This window comes from Halichoerus grypus, chromosome 2 (assembly GCF_964656455.1).
Source record: "Halichoerus grypus chromosome 2, mHalGry1.hap1.1, whole genome shotgun sequence".
In the NCBI taxonomy this organism is placed as follows: Eukaryota; Metazoa; Chordata; class Mammalia; order Carnivora; family Phocidae; genus Halichoerus; species Halichoerus grypus.
Genome location: NC_135713.1, coordinates 192,130,889 through 192,150,781, shown reverse-complemented (window position 1 = coordinate 192,150,781; position 19,893 = coordinate 192,130,889). Strand labels below are relative to the sequence as shown.

Genomic DNA, 19,893 nt, shown 5'->3' with positions numbered 1-19,893 from the left:
CTTTCTCTCAGATAGGTGTTCAGCAAATTTCTCCCAGGTTGTGGTTTGTCTTCATTCTGTTCTATCTCTGAAGACCAGAAGTTTTTAATTTTTAAATTTTGATGCACTCACCTATTTCACCTATCCTCCCACCCCCTGTCCTCTCTGGTATCCATCAGTTTGTTCCCTATAATTAAGAGTCTGTTCCTTCATTTGTCTCTCTCTTTCTCGATTCGTCTCTCTCTTTCTTGCTCTTTTTTTCCCTTTGCTCATTTTTTTTGTTTCTTAAATTTCACATATGAGTGAAATCATATGGTATTTGACTTTCTCTGACTGACTTACTTCACTTACGTTGTACTCTCTAGCTCCATCCATGTTGTTGCAGATGGCAAGAGTTCATTCTTTTTTATGGCTGAATAATATTCCATAATTTATATATATGAATCTCTTCTTTATCCATTTATCTATCAATGGACACTTAGGTTACTTCCATAATTTGGCTATTATAAATAATGCTGCAATAAACAGAGAGGTGCGTGTATCCCTTTGCATTAGTGTTTTTGTATTCTTTGGTTAAATACCCAGAAGTACAATTACTGGATCATAGAGTAGTTCTATTTTTAATTTTGCAGAGATTTTTTTTTTATTTTTTATTTTTTTTTAAGATTTTATTTATTTGCGAGAGAGAGAATGAGAGACAGAGAGCACGAGAGGGAGGAGGGTCAGAGGGAGAAGCAGACTCCCCGCCGAGCAGGGAGCCCGATGCGGGACTCGATCCCGGGACTCCAGGATCATGACCTGAGCCGAAGGCAGTTGCCTAACCAACTGAGCCACCCAGGCGCCCCTATTTTTAATTTTGTGAGGAACCTCCATACTGTCTTCCTCAGTGGCTGCATCAGTTTGCGTTCCCACCAACAGTGCATAAGGTTCCTATTTCTCCATATCCTCACTAGAATTTGTTGTTTGTGTTTTTTATTTTAGCCATTCTGACAGATGTGAGGTTGATATCTCATTGTGGTTTTGATTTGCATTTTCCTGATGATGAGTGATGTTGAGCATCTTTTCATGTGTCTGTTGGCCCCATCTGTAGGTCTTCTTTTAAAAAGAAAAAGATTTTATTTATTTATTTGGGAGAGAGCACAAGCGGGGGGAGAGGCAGAGGGAGAGGGAGAAGCAGACTCCCCACTGAGCAGGGAGCACTATGTGGGGCTCGATTCCAGGACCCTGAGATCATGACCTGAGCTGAAGGCGGACGTTTAATCGACTGAACCACCCAGGTGCCTCTGTGTGTCCTCTTTGGAGAAATGTCTGTTCATGTCTTCTGCCCATTTTAAATTGGATTATTTGGGGGGGTTTTTTTGGTGTTGAGTTGTATAAATTCTTTATATATTTTGGATACTAAACCTTTATTGAATATGTCACTTGCAAATATCTTCTCCCATTCAGTAGGTTGTCTTTTAGTTTTGTTGATTGTTTCCTCTACTATGCAGAAGCTTTTTATTTTGATGTAGTCCCAATAGTTTACTTTTGCTTTTGTTCCCCTTGCCTCAGGAGACATATTTAGAAAGATGTTGTTAAAGCCAATCCCAGAGAAATTACTGCCTGTGCTCTCTTCTAGGATTTTTATGGTTTTCGGTCTCACATTTAGGTCCTTAATCCATTTTGAGTTTACTTTTGTATATGGTGTAAGAAAGTGGTCCAGTTTCATTCTCTTGCACATAGTTGTCCAGTTTTCCCAACAACATTTTTTGAAGAGACTGTCTTTCTCATTGCATATTCTTGCTTCCTTTGTGGAAGATTAATTGACCATATAATTGTAAGTTTGCTTCTGGGCTTCCTATTCTGTTCCATTGATCTATGTGTCTGTTTTTGTGCCAGTACCATACTGTTTTGATTACTACAGCTACGTAATATAACTTGAATTGTGGAATTGTGACATCTCCAGTTTTGTTTTTCTTTTTCAAGATTGCTTTGGTTATTCAGGGTCTTTTGTGGTTCATACAAATTTTATGATGGTTTGTTCTAGTTCTGTGAAAAATGCTATTGGAATTTTGATAGGGATTGTATTAAATCTGTAGATTGCTTTGGGTAGTACTCATAGATCTGCTTTCTGTTACTAAAAATTAGTTTGCATTTTCTAGAATGTTATATAAATGGAATCATGTGGTAAGTACTCTTTTCTAACTGGCTTCTTTCATTCATCATAATTATTTTGATTCATCCATGTTGTTATGTATATCAATAATTCATTTTTATTGCTGAATAGTATTCCATTATATGGATATGCCACAATTTATCTGCTCACCATTGATGAACATTTGATTTGTTCCAATTTTCGGCTATTAAAAATAGCGCTTCTGTGTGTGTACGTACACGTCTTTGTATGGATACGTACTTCCATTTCTCTTGGGGTAAATACCTGGAAGTGGATGGCTGGTTCATATGGTAAGTGTGTGGTTAAGTTTTTAAAAAATTATTTTCCACAGTGGTTGTACCATTTTACATTCCCACCAGCAATGTATGAGGTTTCCATTTTCTTCACATTTTTGCTAATACTTGCTATAGTAAGTGTTTTTAATTTTAGACAGTTTAATAGGTGTATAGTGGCATCTCTGTGGCTTTTATTTGCATTTCCTTTATAATTAATGATGTCAGATATCTTTTCATATGCTTATTTGTCTTTCGGCTATATTATTATTGAATTTTGAGAGTTCTTTATATATTCTGGAAACAAGTCCTCTATAAATATGTAATTTACTAAGTATTTTCTCCCATTTTGTAGCTCGTATTTTCATTCTCTTAAGAGTGTCTTTTGCAAGATAGAAATTCTTAATTTTGATGGTGTCCAATTTATCCATTTTTTTTTTGTAGGCTATCCTTATGGTGTCATATCTTAAGAAATCTTGCCCAACACAAGGTCTCCTGTGTTTTCTTTGAGACGTTTATAGTTTTAGGTTTTATATTTGGATCTTTGAACCAATTTGAGTTCATTTCTGTATATGGTTTGGATTGATGTTTGCTTTTTTGCATATGGATATCCAGTTGTTCCAGCACCATTTGTTGGAAAGACTATCCTTTCTCCACTCAACTGCCTTGGAACCTGAAAATAAGTTGTTCATATCTCTTTCCTTCTGGACTTTCTATTCTGTTTCTTTGATCTGTTTGTCTAAATTTATACTAATATCACAAAGTCTTGAAAGTGTAGCTTCAGAAGTCTTGTAATCTAGTAGTGTTAGTCCTCCAATTTTGTCTTCTTTTTCAAAGCTGTTTGGCTATTCTAGGAGCTTTACATTTCCATATGAAGTTTAGCATTAGCTTGCCAATTTCTACAGACAAGTCTGGTGGGATTTTTATCTGTAAATCAATTTGGGGAGAATTGACATCTTAACAATATTGAATCTTCTGATCCATGAACACTTTATGTCTCTTCATTTATTTAGGTGTTCTTTAATTTTTCCCAGGAATATTTTATAGTTTTCAGTGTGTAAGCCTTTTACATCTTTTCAGACTTTTCTAAGTGTTTTATACTTTTGATGCTATTATAAGTAATATTTTTTAAAATTTCAATTTCTAATTGTTTATTGCTAGGTATTAGAGATAAATTAATTTTTTGTATATTGATCTTTTTCCTGCAAACTTGATAAACTCATTTATTAGTTCTAGTAACCTTTTTATAGATTCCATCAGGTTTTCTCCATAGATAATCATTTTATCTGCAAATAAAGATAGTTTGGCTTCTTCCTTTCCATTTTGAATACCTTTTATTTCTTTTTCTTGCTGTATTGCACTGACTGGAACCTTCAGTGCACTATCAAATAGAAGTAATGAGAGAAGACTTCCTTTCCTTTGTCCTGATCTTGGAGAGAAAGCATTTGTCTTTCACTATTAAATACGATGTTCGGGTTTTTTCTGTAGAAGTCTCTTATCAAGATGAAGTTTCCTTCCATCCCAGTTTGCCAAGGGCTTCTTTTTTTTTTAATTTGTAATCAGGAATGGATGTTAGATTTGTCAGATACTTTTTCTCCGTCTATTACAATGATTGTATAATTTTTTTAGTTTATTAACTTGGGTAAATTACATTGATTTTCAAATATTAAACCAATCTTGCAATCCTGAGATAAACCCCACTTCATAATGTAGCTAGCATCTTTTCATATATTGTTGGATTTGATATAGTAAAATTTTGTTTAGAATTTTGCATCTGTGCTCATGAGAGATATTGGTCTGTTGTTTTCTTTTCTTGTAATGTCTTTGTCTAGTTTTCATAAAGCAAAAGTTGGCCTTAAAAATGAGTTGGGAAGTTTTCCCTTCTCTTCAATTCTCTGGTAGAGTTTGTGTAGAATTGGCATTATTTCTTCCTTAAATGTTTGGTAGAATTCACCAGTGAAGCATGTGGGTTTGAAGCTTTCTATGTGGGAAGGTTGTAAACTACACACTCTATTTCTTTAATAGTGCTATTTAAGTTACATATTTATTTTTGAGTAGTTTATGTCTTTAAGGACTCTGTCCATTTCATTTTGAATTGATTGACATGAATTAGTTTATAATATTCCCTTATTATCCTTTTAATATATGTAGAATTTGTATTGATGTCACCCCTCTCGTTTCTGTTATTGATAATTTGTGTCTTCTCTTGTCTTTTCTTGATCAATATGGCTAGAGGTATATCAATTTTATTTACCTTCTCTAAAAACTGTCTTTTCATTTCACTGACCTCTCTATTTTTCTGTTTTCCATTTTATTTCTGCCTTGATCTTTATTATGCTATTTCTTCTCCTTACTCAGTGATTAATTTTCTTTTTCTAGTTTCTTAAAAGTGGACGCTGGGGAAGCTGAACACTGTGTTAGCAACATCCCACATGTTGACATGTTTTCAATTTCAGTCAGTAAAAAAAATAGTTCTTAATTTCCCTTTTGCTTTATTTTACCCACAGGGTTACTTAGAAATGTATTGTTTAGTTTCCAAATATTTGGAGATTTTTCAAATCTGTTAATTTCTAATTGAATTCCATTGTGGTCACAGAACATCTGTTGAATAACTGAAATCCTTTTAAATGTATTGAGTCTTGTTTTATATCCATGTATTCTGGTAATAGATGAGAATATGGTCTATTTTGGTAAATATTATGTGTCTACTTGAAAAAAACGTGTATTCTGATTTTGGGTGGAGTGATCTATAAATATCAATTAGATCAAGTAGGTTGCTAGTGTTCAAGTCTGCTATATCTTTACTGATTTTTTATATTTTTTTTTCTGTCAATTATTGAGACAGGGGTATTGAAATCTCCAACTATAATTGTGTATGTATTTGTTTCTCTTTGCCATTCTCCTTAATATATTTTGAAGTTCTTTTATCAGATGCATAAATATTTAGGTTATATCTTTTTTATTAGTTGACATTTCTATCATGATGGAATAACCTCCTTTATCCTTGGTAATATTCTTTGCTGAAATTGACTTTGTGTTATAGTAATATAACCACTCAAGGTCTATTTTGATTAGTGTTAGCATAGCATAATTTTTTCCATACTTTTCACCTACTTGTATCTTTCTGTTGAAGATCATTCTTGTAGACAGCATGTAGTTTTGGCTTGTGCTTTTTTATCTGGTGTGACAACTCTATCTTTTAATTAGGGTGATTATACCATTTATATTTAATGTAATTATTTATATGATTACATTTAAAGCTACTGTCTAATATTTTCTATGTGTCCCATCTGTTCTTTGTTTCGTTTTTTTCCTTCTTTTTCTTCCTGCTTTTGGATTGACTGAGTACATTTTATTATTTTATTTGTTGACTAGTTACAACTCAGATTTCGTTATTTTAGTAGTTGCTTAATGGTTTGTAGTGTTCATCTTTAACTTATCACAGTCTATCTTCAAATTATATTATATGATTTCGTGATTGGTATAAGAACCTTACAATACATAGTATACTTCCATTTTTCCCCTCCTGGCCTTTGTGCTATTGTTTTCATACATTTTACTTTTTTTTTTTTTTAATAAAGATTTTATTTATTTATTTGATAGAGAGAGACAGCCAGAGAGGGAACACAAGCAGGGGAAGTGGGAGAGGGAGAAGCAGGCTTCCCGCTGAGCAGGGAGCCCGACGCGGGGCTTGATCCCAGGTCCCTGGGATCATGACCTGAGCCGAAGGCAGACGCTTAACGACTGAGCCACCCAGGCGCCCCTACTTTTACTTATAAACATCACACCATATTATGTTTTTTGTTTAACCAATAAGTTAACTCTCTTATTGAAGTATAGTTGATGTAATATTAAATTAGTTTCAGATGTACAACATAGTGATTCAACAATTATATACATTTTGAAATGCTCACCACGATAAGTGTATTACAGTATTATTGACTGTATTCCCTACATTATACTTTTCATCCGGTGACTGATTTATTTTATAACTGGAAGTTTGTACCTCTTAATCCTTTTCACCTATTTTGACCATATCCCCACCCTCTCTGCTTTAGCAACCACCAGTTTGTTCTCCATATTTATGAGTGTGTTTCTCTCTTTTTTGTTGTTGTTGTTTGTTCATTTGTCTTCTTTTAAAGATTCTACATATAAGTGAAATCACATTGTATTTGGATATTTAAATAGTAAGAAAAATCTTATATATTTACCTATGTAGTTACCAGTTCTACTGTTCCTCAATATTTTATGTGGATCCACATTTCCATCTGGTATCATTTTCCTTCCGCTTAAAAATATTTCCTTTAGCATTTCTACGGTGTAAGTCTACTAGTGATGAATTCTTTCAGCTTTTGCATGTCTCAGATAGTCTTTGTTTTGCTTTTGTTTTTGAAAGATCTGAATATAGAATATTAGCTTGATAGTTGTTGGGTCCCCTCTGCTCTTCACTGCTTTAAAGACTGAGTTCCATTATTTCCAACAAGAAATATGTTGTCATTATTATCTTTGTTTCTCTATATGTTGTGTGTTTTTTTTTTCCTTTGGCTGCTTTTAAGATGTTCTCTTTATTGATGGTTTTGAGCAGTTTGATTATGATGTGCCTTCATGTAGTTTTGTCCATGTTTCTTTTTTTTTTTTTTAAGATTTTTATTTATTTATTTGATGGAGAGAGACACAGCGAGAGAGGGAACACAAGCAGGGGGAGTGGGAAAGGGAGAAGCAGGCTTCCCGCCAAACAGGGAGCCCGATGCGGGGCTCGATCCCAGGACCCTGGGATCATGACCTGAGCCGAAGGCAGATGCTTAACGACTGAGCCACCTAGGCGCCCTCATTGTCCATGTTTCTTGTGCTTAGAGTTTATTGACCTTCTCGGATTTGTGGGTTTATTGGGTTTTCCTGTTTGGAAAATTTTAGGCTATTATTTTTTCAAAATTTCTTATATTTCCTCTCCTTCATTCACTCTAAGTACACATATATTAGGCCACTTGAAGTTGTTGTACAACTCACTGAGTTAAGTAGAGGCATGGGTTTCTTAGTCTGGGTTTTTTTAACATATGAAATACAGTTATAACTTTTTTTAAAAGATTTATTTATTTGAGAGAGAGAGAGCATGAGCGGGTGGGGCAGAGGGAGAGGGAGAGAGGATCTCAAGCAGACTCCACGCTGAGCTAGGAGCCCAGTGTGGGGCTTGATCTCATGACCCTGAGATCATGACCTGAGCTGAAACCAAGAGTCAGATGTTTAAATGATTGCGCCACCCAGGCACCCCAGTTACAGCAACTTTTTAAATGTCCTTGTCTGCTAATTGTAATATCTGTGTAGATTATGGGTCAGTTTTGATTGATTGCTTTCTATCTTCAGTATGGGTCATATTTCAGACTTATTCAGACTCTTCTTAGAAATCTACCCTCTCCCTGTGTGCTCTCAACCCAAAGTGAGACTTTTGGGTTGGAAGGAGATACTTCTGAACTAAACTACAGATCAGTGTCACCCAGTTCTCATCTTTATCTTATTCTAGGCATACCATACCCCCTACCATCCTTACCTTTCTGTTGGACACCTCTGTCCTTGTATTTATTTACAATATTCAAGAGCAGCAATTGGCCAACTGGTCCCTACCCAAACATCCAGGCCATATGCCTCAAGAATTCCTTTTTGCACAGCCCTGTGATGCCCTTGGCATGCCTACTCAAGTAACTCCTTTAGCACTAATTTAATTCTCTGTTTTTCCATTTATAGGATTTTACCTAGCCATATGGCCTGCTGTCTCTGCCAATTCAAAAATAATATTGAGGTTGTCTGCAAGACAGTCAAGCTGCATTGTGACAGTGAATGTCTGACAAATGCCACACATTGTGGTGAGTCTGAATTGCCTCATGATAAATTTTTTAATTTTTCTTTTATTTATGTTTTTTTATTTTTAAGCAACAATGATAAAATTTTTAACTAATGATGTCATTGCATTATTTTTATTCATTCAGAGTCAAATCCCTAAATCTCTCTTTTTTAAAAAAAGATTTATTTATTTATTTGAGAGAGAGAGAGCACGTGAGTCGAGGGAGGGGCAGAGGGAGAGAATCTCAAGCAGACTCCCCGCTGAGTGTGGAGCCCAACACGGGGCTCGATCCCATGACCTTGAGATCATGACCTGAGCCAAAACCAAGAGTTGTATGCTTGAGCCACCCAAACACTCCTCAAATCTCTAAATTTCTAAGAACTATTCCTTTGTTAAAAGTCAGATTCTCAGTCATGTTATTAAATTAATTACCCCCAAATGAAAACTTGTTCATATAGTGCATCACAGTTTGTAAACTGATTTTTTAAAATATTTTATTTATTTATTTAATTGACAGAGAGAGAGAGAGAGACAGCGTGAGGGGGAACACAAGTAGGGGGAGTGGGAGAGGGAGAAGCAGGCTTCCGGCTGAGCAGGGAGCCTGATGCGGGGCTCGATCCCAGGACCCCAGGATCATGACCTGAGCCGAAGGCAGTCGCTTAACCAACCGAGCCACCCAGACGCCCCTGTAAACTGATTTTATATGCCTTAGATCTCAGGTGCCCTTTGTCTTATAGGACAGGTAAAGGTACATTTTTGTTTATTTTGTTTATTTTTACAAGTAATATATTATAAGAGTAAAAGTAATGCTGATTTATAAAAAAGTTTTATTCAGAGGCTGAGACTTTCTGTTCCCTAACCAGAAGCTGCTACCTTCTAATGGATAGAGAGGGCTCTTCTATTCTTGGATTGTCCAACTCTGAACTTGTTCTGAATCTTAAGCTTTTCTGTCCAAAAACACTCAGGTGCTTTTAAGTATTTTTCTGTATACTGTGTTTTATTGGCACTAACTTGATGACTTCCAAAATGTGCTTTTGCACTTGGATAGATGGAATACGGGTCCTTATCAATGATCTAGGGTACATCAGAAATAATACTTTGCTACTTCTGTAAGTACAGTGTTGCTTATTTTTCAAAACAATTTTTTACCAATTATATTACTCGCTTCTCCCTTAGAGGTGGACAGAATAGGCATGTTGAATCTCCTTTTACAGGTGAGGAAAACTGTGATCAGAGGTGTTAAGTGCTGTAGCCTAGCACTCCAAGTGTCTCATTTTGCACTCTCTGCAAGCCTGTTGCTCCTCCTTTCTCGTGACCTCCTCTGACCCTCACCACCACCACTAAAGATACTTCCAATTCTTCTGGAAAAGAAACCCAGCAGCACAATGCTGTGCAGTCTACACAAGCTGTACACTTGACCTTCAGGTGGTTGGAAGCTCTGGACAGTTCCCTAAATAAAGCTGGAAATACTAGAAATGAAAGTGAAGTAGGCATCTGGCAAAAGATTCTTTATCCCTTGTGCATTTTAAAACCTCAAGTATCATTCCATTGATTTATTGAACATTCCACATTGACATATCTCTCACACCTGGGACATCTCTTAACCTAGACCCCAGATCCCTGCCCAAATTTAAGCAAAGAGCCAGGGTGGACATAGTGGGTTTTTTTCTGTTTAGAGCTTATGTTATGTGAGCTGCAATATATGGGAGCAGGGACCAAGCAAAGGAATTGGTGGGTGGGTAGAGAGGGCATGTCCAGATGAGGACCTGCTAACAGTGGGTGTTGTCATGGGCATCTGTGATGGCAGCAAGAACACAAGCATGCTGAAGAGTGGAAGGAGGAAGCATCTGAAGCAGGACAGGGTGGGGTATACGAATGCCAGGAGTCACATTAGATCTGCACACAGTTTAGCTGAGTGTCTTCCAGCCTTGACTCTTTTTGAGTACTGCACAATCGAGCCTTGGGGAACCCATGGAATAATCCCAAATACAGTTATTCACACTATGGAAGGTTCTGAGTAAATAGCTGCTTTTTCAAAAAATACCCTTTTCTCCTTTTGTTGTTCAAGTTTGAGTTTGTCTCCTCTCTAAATGGTACCCAAATATTTGTTGATTCTTAATTTATTTGGGATGTATGACTGTGGACTGACAAAAAGCTGTACTATCAGTCTTTCATTATCGAAACTAGTCTCTTTTTTGTTGACAGATGAAGTATCTATAAATAATGCAGAAGGATCATTCATGAAGGTATTGAAATCCCGGAAGAAGAGCACCAGTACTGAGCTGATAATTGAGCCAGAGAAGCCATCCTCAGACAAAAATCGCTTCAGTTTAGCCTTTATGAATGAGCAGCTAGACTTTAATGATGAAAGTGATGTTATTAGTGCGCTGAATTACATATTGCCTTATTTCTCAGAGGGAAATCTAGAAGATGTAGAATCAACGTTATTACCTACATTAAACTTGTTTTCAAATGTGCAAGACGGAGACAAGCCCATAGGTCCCTTGACAAACAACACAGGGAACCCTTTTCTTAAACCCGGACCCAACAATTCAACTTACAAAAATAAACTGAGGAAACTCCATTTTCTAGAAAATTTGTTAGATGCAGAAATTCAAGAAAAAATTGATGAGGTGGAAAAGAAAGAAAAAACTGCCATGCTTATACATTCCGGCCTTTTCAGTCCCAAATTCAGACGCCAAATCTTTCCAAAGAAATTGGAAACTGCCCAAGCACAGGAAAAGAGCCTCACCAAGGCTGAGAGTGTAGGGAAAAAGTTTCTGAGAGTAAAGAAGGTTATCAAGGGCCCAAAGGGCCTACGAAAAAGGTACCTCAAAAAAATGCGCCATCAGAGAAACCGGGGGAAACAGAATGCCCAGCCATTTGTGGAGAATATGGCCAAAGAAAGAAGGCTCAGTAGACCGTCCCCAAGGGAGCTGGAGCAGCTTCACATGGCGCAGAGGCCCAGTACGGAGCCTTCATTCATAAAGGAGACAATTCTTTCCTGAGACGGTACATCTTGGGCAGGCCTTCTGCCTCCACTGCTCCAAAACATAGAGCATATGTTATGTGAGCTGCAATATATGGGAGCAGGGACCAAGCAAAGGAATTGGTGGGTGGGTAGAGAGGGCATGTCCAGATGAGGACCTGCTAACAGTGGGTGTTGTCATGGGCATCTGTGATGGCAGCAAGAACACAAGCATGCTGAAGAGTGGAAGGAGGAAGCATCTGAAGCAGGACAGGGTGGGGTATACGAATGCCAGGAGTCACATTAGATCTGCACACAGTTTAGCTGAGTGTCTTCCAGCCTTGACTCTTTTTGAGTACTGCACAATCGAGCCTTGGGGAACCCATGGAATAATCCCAAATACAGTTATTCACACTATGGAAGGTTCTGAGTAAATAGCTGCTTTTTCAAAAAATACCCTTTTCTCCTTTTGTTGTTCAAGTTTGAGTTTGTCTCCTCTCTAAATGGTACCCAAATATTTGTTGATTCTTAATTTATTTGGGATGTATGACTGTGGACTGACAAAAAGCTGTACTATCAGTCTTTCATTATCGAAACTAGTCTCTTTTTTGTTGACAGATGAAGTATCTATAAATAATGCAGAAGGATCATTCATGAAGGTATTGAAATCCCGAAAGAAGAGCACCAGTACTGAGCTGATAATTGAGCCAGAGAAGCTATCCTCAGACAAAAATCGCTTCAGTTTAGCCTTTATGAATGAGCAGCTAGACTTTAATGATGAAAGTGATGTTATTAGTGCGCTGAATTACATATTGCCTTATTTCTCAGAGGGAAATCTAGAAGATGTAGAATCAACGTTATTACCTTCATTAAACTTCTGTTTTCAAATGTGCAAGACGGAGACAAGCCCATGGGTCCCTTGACAAACAACACAGGGAACCCTTTTCTTAAACCTGGACCCATAAACAATTCAACTTACAAAAATAAACTGAGGAAACTCCATTTTCTAGAAAATTTGTTAGATGCAGAAATTCAAGAAAAAATTGATGAGGTGGAAAAGAAAGAAAAAATGCCATGCTTATACATTCCGGCCTTTTCGGTCCCAAATTCAAACGCCCAATCTTTCCAAAGAAATTGGAAACTGCCCAAGCACAGGAAAAGAGCCTCACCAAGGCTGAGAGTGTAGGGAAAAAGTTTCTGAGAGTAAAGAAGGTTATCAAGGGCCCAAAGGGCCTACAGAAAAGGTACCTCAAAAAAATGCGCCATCAGAGAAACCGGGGGAAACAGAATGCCCAGCCGTTTGTGGAGAATATGGCCAAAGAAAGAAGGCTCAGTAGACCGTCCCCAAGGGAGCTGGAGCAGCTTCACATGGCACAGAGGGAGGGGCCGTCATTCACAAAGGAGCACAAGGCAGCAGTCTCTTCTTTCCTGAGAGGGTACATCTTGGGCAGGCCTTCTGCCTCCACTGCTCCAGAATCCCTACCTGAGGTGAAAAACAAACCAAAAGACTTAACCGACACCATTTTTGTTTTAGAGGATGCAAATGCTAGAGTTAGGAATATGAAGGCTTCTAAACCAGTCTCACATTCCAGAAAAAAGTACCTCTTTCATAAAACTCGCTCGCGTGTGGTCCACAGAGCACCCAAGGCCAAGCTGAGTCGAAAATTCAGAAAGGAAAGTCCTATCAGTAATAGGCTGATGCTTGCAAAGAGGCCTCCGTTCTCCGCCATCAGGAGCCTCATAAATTCCCCTTCACGGGAGGCTTTTTCATCTTCAGGAGAACTGAGTTCTCAGGAAAATCCTTTTCCAGAATTATTTATTCTTTCAGACCTTTTAAGGAAAACACTACTGGAGAAAACACTACTGCACAGAATGTTTTTGAGAAACCTATTTCTACAAGAAACATGACTGTGCCAGAACAAACCCTCCCTGCATTCAGGAACCATAAAAATCTTTCAAAGGACTATTCTGTGGTCACTACAGACAACTTTATGCCAACTGTTAAATGAATCAATGAAACACGAAGGATAAACCACAGCGTGGGCACTGAATTGCCCCCGAAGCCCACAGGCTTCACTGTGTCGAAGCTCTCAGCCCCAGGTGACCTATTTGAAATCCAGCTAAACCAGCAGCTACGGTCCCTCATCCCGAACAACGACGTGAGAAGGCTCATTTCTCACGTTATCCGGACTTTGAAAATGGACTGCTCTGAGACCCACGTGCAACTGGCCTGTGCCAAACTCATCTCCAGAACAGGCCTCCTGATGAAGCTTCTCAGTGAGCAGCAAGAAGTAAAGGTGTCCAAGGCAGAGTGGGATACGGACCAATGGAAGACTGAGAACTACATCAATGAGAGCACAGAAGTCCAGAGTGAACAGAAAGGGCAGGAGTCCAGCGAGGTGAGGAAAACTCCTAAAACATGGGATCTGGACTTTGAGTCAGTTTAGGACGTGCCATGAAAGCACCCAAGCACATAGGCCAGGGGGCTCCTAGTCTGGGTCTTGTCTTGGCCAGGTAACGTTGGCTAAGACAGTGATCTGCCACTTTGCTCATTTAGAGAACAGTGCCACTATCCCCAGGGTAGATGAGAAGAGGACCTAACATACAAGATAAATAAAATTTTGAAGAAAATGCTAATGATAAGATTACATAACACATTAGATTTGGTGTGTTCCTTAAGAACCTGTAAGCCACTCATCTGAAAGAATGGGGTCTATTTTAGAGTAGCTGAAGAATAGTTAGCTTTCATCTTGTCTCTTTGTTTTCTAAAAAAAATTGTTCTTTATTTTTTTAGCTCACAAAAGAAGTTCCAGGTTATGGCTATAACAACAAACTCATCTTGGCAATATCTGTGACTGTAGTAGTGATGGTTTTGATTATAGTTTTCTGTCTCATTGAGGTAAGGACAACTGTTAATTTAGATTTCCAGAGTATCTTCTATCTTTATAATAGATTCAGAACCCACAAACTGAAAATCAAAGCCACTTTCCCACCTACTACTACTTGATGTTCCTCTTCAGTCTGGAGGACTGAGATATGCTTTGTTCTCTTTTTGCAAAGTATATTCCAGGGAATTTTAAAGGAACCCCACTGACAGGAGATCTGTGGATTGTAACCAAGGCAACAAGCCATTAGACTGTTCTGAGACATTCAGTTTAAGAAGGCCAGAGTTGACATGATAGTAACATTTCTTCAACTCAAAATTATGTTGATTAGATGTACTCACCGGTGACTCTCAGACAACCACTGATTTCTTTCCTTGGCTGAAATGATGAGAGAGAGAGTCTCCACCCTCCCGGAGCTATCAGTCATCCTAGAAGAAAGGACATGGCTTACAGATAAAAATGTCATCTTGTTGATTAATTAGATTTACTTAGCAGCTTTCTCCTCCACTGCGAAAGGTGTTATGTGACTAGGTTCAGTTAAAACACTGCAGCTAAAATCCTGCATCAGACTCCTCCAAAGCATGTCATATTTATAGTCGCCTGTTCCTGGAGCTCGTCTGTTTACCTTTTCTTCAATCCTATAATGACTTCTTACTTTTCCCAACAGGCAGGTGCTAACATTTTTAAAAGAATGATTTAACAAGTTGACAGTCTTGACTCTATCCTACCAAACCAACCTAATTTACCTTATCTACCTTTTCTACTGCTGTGGCAGGCCTCCATTCTAACCAAAGCAGCCCCTCACCACACCCTAGTCACCCCATGCCCATTCCTGTTTCTGTCGGTGACTTTGCCCATCTGAAATTCCCTTAATTTGCTCTGCCTGTGGAAGTACCAGGAATCTCTCAAAAGCCAACTGAAGTTCATCTTTCTCCATAAAGCCTTCCCTGAATACTCCAGCGCTCGTGGTCCTAGTCCTTCTGTGAGATTTGTCACCATTTCTTAGGGTCTACAGTGATTCATTCCCCTCCCCTGATAACAAAAATAAGGTAAACAATTTTTTAAAAGGCAGTTCCCCAAGAGAGAAACACCAAGGTCAACACATGGAGCAGAGCAGAGATATGTAAGGATCAAGTGGCTTCCTGGTTTATCAGACTTGAGTAAAACCTGACTGGATATATTAACTGCTAAAGAGAAACATGTCTGTCTTCAGGAAGGTTGGTCAGTAGTAAAAACATAGAAATGGTGAAGAAGAGCCCAACATGGGCAGTGCCCGTCCTAGGCTTGCCCAAGAGTAGGGACGGCACCTCAGGCAGCAGATGAAAGTCAGGCCCACTAGTGAGGCTGTGCCTGTGGGGGAGATGGATGGATCTGGCTACTTCAGTCCTTTCTGGGAAACACTGGATTCAGCTGGTTACTTTCCTTCTAATTTCCCTTCTCACCAAATAGCCTTCTGATTGTACTTCAGCGTGCCACGGAGGCCTGTGTCCACGGGAGGTAATTCCCAATCATGTAGACACAGATGCCCTATCTGTGGAACAGATATGTTTCTCCTTGTCAAGTCATAACCTGGCATTCTGATTTTGATCAATCCTGGGGCATTGATAAAGTGAGATTGCCTCTGTAGGAAGAAGTGAGTTCGCTTTTGATGAGGACAGAGTCTGATTTCTGAGCCCAGGAGGGTAGGAACTGGCGTGGAGTCAGCTTACCAAGGTCTCTGGGAAGATAAATCATTGGCCATTGTCCAGATAGTACCCTCTGCATCTCCAGGTGGCATGTGGCCTTTGGTTTTTAGCGAAGTTCTATAAATTCTTATGGCTGTTTTTAATTTCTTAACCTTGTGTTTGTATTTATGTGGTTTCATTATTTTGCCTCCCTACTTTGATGATAAGCTTTTTGAGGACAGAGACCATGCAGTGTTTTTCCTTTAGTAGACAATAATAGTGTTCATAGGAAGAGAGATGAGGCATTATGTCAATTTCACAATGAGGAATAAGGCAGCCTAATATTTATTTGAAGTAGCATACAGAGTCCAGCAATAGACAGACCCATGTGTTACTAGGACTTCTGAAATGTTACCTTTTAGTATTCAAACCAGCGGAAGAAAATAAATAAATGGTAATAGAACAACTGCTTCATTATTTGGGAGGAAAATAACAGCAGATACCTATTCCTCACCTTAAAACAAACATATTTCAGTAAATGTAAGAAGAGAAAAGAACCCATAAAACTATTAGAAGAAAACAGAAGCAATATTTTTATCATCTGGTGGTGGGAAAGAGCTTTCTGACCCGACACCACAGGCAGAAACCTTTGATAGATTTGATCATCCATCCAATGGTGTCTGTGATACCATTAGCAAACTTGGCACTGGTTTATGCCAAGCATAGGAAGAAGAATTTCCCATATCTGATTTAATCCCCACAATCCTGTGATGACGATATTACCATCCCTCTCTGATAACTAAAAGAGGATGAGCTTAAGGTCCCAGTGGCAAAACCCAAAGCAGAACCCCGTTCTGCCTGACTGCAGACCCTGTGCTCCGGTTCCACGTGTTCTGTCTCCTTAAAGATGAAAACACTGGCAAATATTTGAAACATTGAAATTCAATGAAAGCCCCTGAAAGGATTAATGGATTTACTATGAAGACAGTTTTATAAATCAATAGGAAGACCAACAATCCAGGGAGGGGGAAGGGGGCAAGGACTATGAATGATGGGCAAGGACCTATCTGCCAGTCCTCTCCTCACGCCTTCTGGGATGTGGGTCTTGTTAACGAGGCCTTTGTTGACTCTATACTGTTTTCTTCTATGCTTTTATAACATTTGTTGTTATTTATAGTTTTTAATATGTATAGAATCTGTTTTGTTTTTTGGTATGGTTGAGGTAAGGGATCTAACTTTTTTTTCTCCCTACGTAAAGATCCAGTTACTTTAAAATCTTTTATTGAATGGTTCATTCATTCTTCACTGATCTAAAATACTATTTTTATCTGGACTCTATCAATCCAGTTTTCTTTCCCTGTACCAGTATCACACTATGTACTTAATTCCAGTTGCCTTATAATAACATATTTTGATGTCTGGTAGGGTAAGCTCCTGCTCTTTGGTCTTCTTTTTCATACATTTCGTAGCTAGGCTTGCATATTTTCTCCACCAAATGTCAGCTGGCCAGTTTTTGTTAAAAAACAAAACAACTATCTTGAGATTTGAATAGGATTGTTTTGAATTTGTAGGTTAATCTGAGGAGAACTGACATCTTTGCAATATTCCAGGAACATGGTATCTCACATCATGTATTCATTTCTTCTTACTGTCCTTCAGAAGAGTTTTAATATTTTCATCTCGTAAGTCTTACCCATTCTTTGCTATAAGTTTATTCCTAGGTACTTTATGCCTTTTATTGATATTGTAAATGAGATCATTCTTCCATTTGTTGATTAGTTATTTGTGGAATGTAGGAAAGCTATTGTGGTTTGCATGTTGAGCTCTTGATTTTGTATCTAGCCATCTTACTGACTTCTCATACTTCAGTAAAATTTTAGTTGATTCTCTTGGGCCTTTTAGGTTGTCCATAATTTCATATGCAAATATGTTTTGCTTCTTCCTTTCCAATACTTCATTTTTCCTATTGCACTGATTAGGACCTCGTCAACAATGATGAATAATAGCAGGAATAATAGGCATCCCACTCTTGTCCTTGACTTTAAACAATGCTGCTGCTTAGGTTTCTAGTAGATACTTATATTTTCTTTTCCTACCTCTAAGAATTTTTATTAGGAATTACCTGTTGAATGTCATCTAAAACCGTCAATAAGATGTATTGCCAACTACACACAAGATCCATCCCAAGTTAGGTACAGTGGAAGAGTCAAAGGACTATTAAGCAAACCGAATTCCTGTCCTCAAAAAAGTTATCGTCTCACTGGCTAGATAAGACTTAAAATACAAAGGAATGAATAAAGATTTGGAGGCAGTGGTCATCAAGATGGGTAACTGTGATCACGTTTTCTTCCAAAACAGATTTATTCTCACAGAGCAGCAGCCAAGAAAGCTAAAGAAGGAAGCTCAAGGTAAATATGAGTCTGGCAATTGTTAAAGTAGAATTTTAGAACTCCTCTCTATTTCAATCCCCTTGTTTTACGCCCAGGACACCACCAAAGGCAGAAAGAATACTTATTTGGCCTAATGCTCTGCCTGGATCCAGCAAAATTAGCTCCCCAGCCAAACCTGAGTTAGAATGAGACTGGCAGAGAGCATCTGCTGTCACCAGTCCTTTAAAGAAAGAGGGTGGAGGTGGGGAGGTGTTGGTTCCTGCTGGTAGTGAGCATCAGGCCTGGCTGGAGGCCTTCTCGGAGGTTCTGGGGAAAGGATAGGGAGGGCCACAAAGTCTTGGGCTAAGAGGGCTAGTCTTCAAGGCTGATGGAAGGCAGGTTATATGACTCCTTCCTGTAAAGTGGCAGGAAAACTTTTCCCTCCTCCTCCTCCTGGTTTTCGAGCCCCCACTCTCCATTCCCTTTGTCCAGATCCCATAGAACTGTAACTGGGAGAGGCCTTAGATAACAGTTGGTCTTTTCCTTTTATAATAAGGAAATGGAGAAGAAGAGAGGGAAGGTAAATTGCCCCATGGTCATACTGCTAGTGAGTGTCACAAGATGGTTCCTTTCCAGTTGGGCACTCCTCCTCTGATTACACTGTTCTTGGGCTGCAGGCTACATTTTATGTCACAATTCAGTACACACATACCGTAGAGACATAAGCAGTTTCTAAGACAAACTTCCTATACACTCTTTCTCTATATTGTTTGTATTCAAAAAGAATATTTTGTATTTTAGTGCTGGTTGTGACCTTTAAGCTGATTTCACGACTCACTCACTCATCAGTGACAGGCTGCAGTGTGAAAGTCAGTGAGCTAGATATCTTTGCTGGTTGGACTCAGGCATTTTCTTGGTGCAATTCAACTTGCAGGATAAAGCAGCTAGGAAAATAGAAGCACCTCTCCTTCCCCCTCCCCAGCAAATGATGCCTATGAGACTAAGTGCATAGGAGACCAATGTAAAATACTTCCGGAGAGTAAGGTGCTTCTGCCGTGCGGTTGCACGGTTTGTTCACTGCACTTGGCCAAGGGCCCAGGTGAGCAGGATGAAAATCCTGCCTATACTCCGAGCTACGTACAAACATCTCCGACATTGTGGGGCCATTACAGACAGACATGGGAAAATTCTGGAAGCCCAGCATGCATGGGATTATTTTCAAGATCCCAGGTCTGTGGGGATTTTGCTTCCTGTGATTATGGACAGAGGTGTCCTAATAAGACCAGAGATGCACATTGTGAGAGGCAAAGGAAATGGCACGAATCACTAATTGTCTGCGTGTGTGTTTCCTCCAAGGGGCTTCTTTCAATCTCTGCTGCGGAAGAGATGCTCAACAGAAAGTGAGAGTCAGGTAAATCTGAGCAGGGTAAAGTCCTGTGGCTGGAGAGTGCAGGGGAAATGCAGAATTAACATCGTCCTTTCTGTTTTCTAGGAGGGCTTTTTCTGGAGGAGGCGGCCACTTTGGCTTCAGGACATGTACAGACCTCTCAATGCCACACGCAAGAAAAACATGGCACAGAAGCTGCATGACAGGGATTCTCCTGATGAGGATGAGATTTAACAAGGAACGAGGGTACCTGATTTACAATTCTTACCTCAAATGAGTAAATTATGAAAAGTTGAATTGTTCCTCTGCAGAGTAAAAGCCTTTGGTATTCTTTTCGCAGAGAGAAAAGTGAAGACCTGGCAGAGAAGGCTCAGTTCA

General features: G+C 38.8%; 1 protein-coding gene and 1 pseudogene across 2 annotated transcripts in view; both read left to right on the top strand.

The window, feature by feature from the left end:
- LOC144380926 (leucine-rich repeat-containing protein 37A-like) overlaps nucleotides 1-11,457 on the top strand; it is a 31,038-nt gene extending 19,581 nt beyond the window's left edge. The window contains exons 8-9 of the mRNA XM_078066385.1: nucleotides 8,146-8,264; nucleotides 10,448-11,457. Of these exons, the coding sequence (XP_077922511.1) occupies nucleotides 8,146-8,264; nucleotides 10,448-11,250 (922 nt within the window). The 3' untranslated portion in view covers nucleotides 11,251-11,457. The remainder of the gene's footprint in view (nucleotides 1-8,145; nucleotides 8,265-10,447) is intronic.
- Nucleotides 11,458-11,781: 324 nt separating this feature from the next.
- On the top strand, nucleotides 11,782-19,753 carry LOC144380870 (leucine-rich repeat-containing protein 37A2-like; annotated as a pseudogene). Its single transcript, XR_013445139.1, has 5 exons — nucleotides 11,782-13,609; nucleotides 14,005-14,109; nucleotides 18,118-18,167; nucleotides 19,485-19,539; nucleotides 19,621-19,753. The product of XR_013445139.1 is annotated as a leucine-rich repeat-containing protein 37A2-like (transcript).
- Nucleotides 19,754-19,893: the final 140 nt, after the last annotated feature.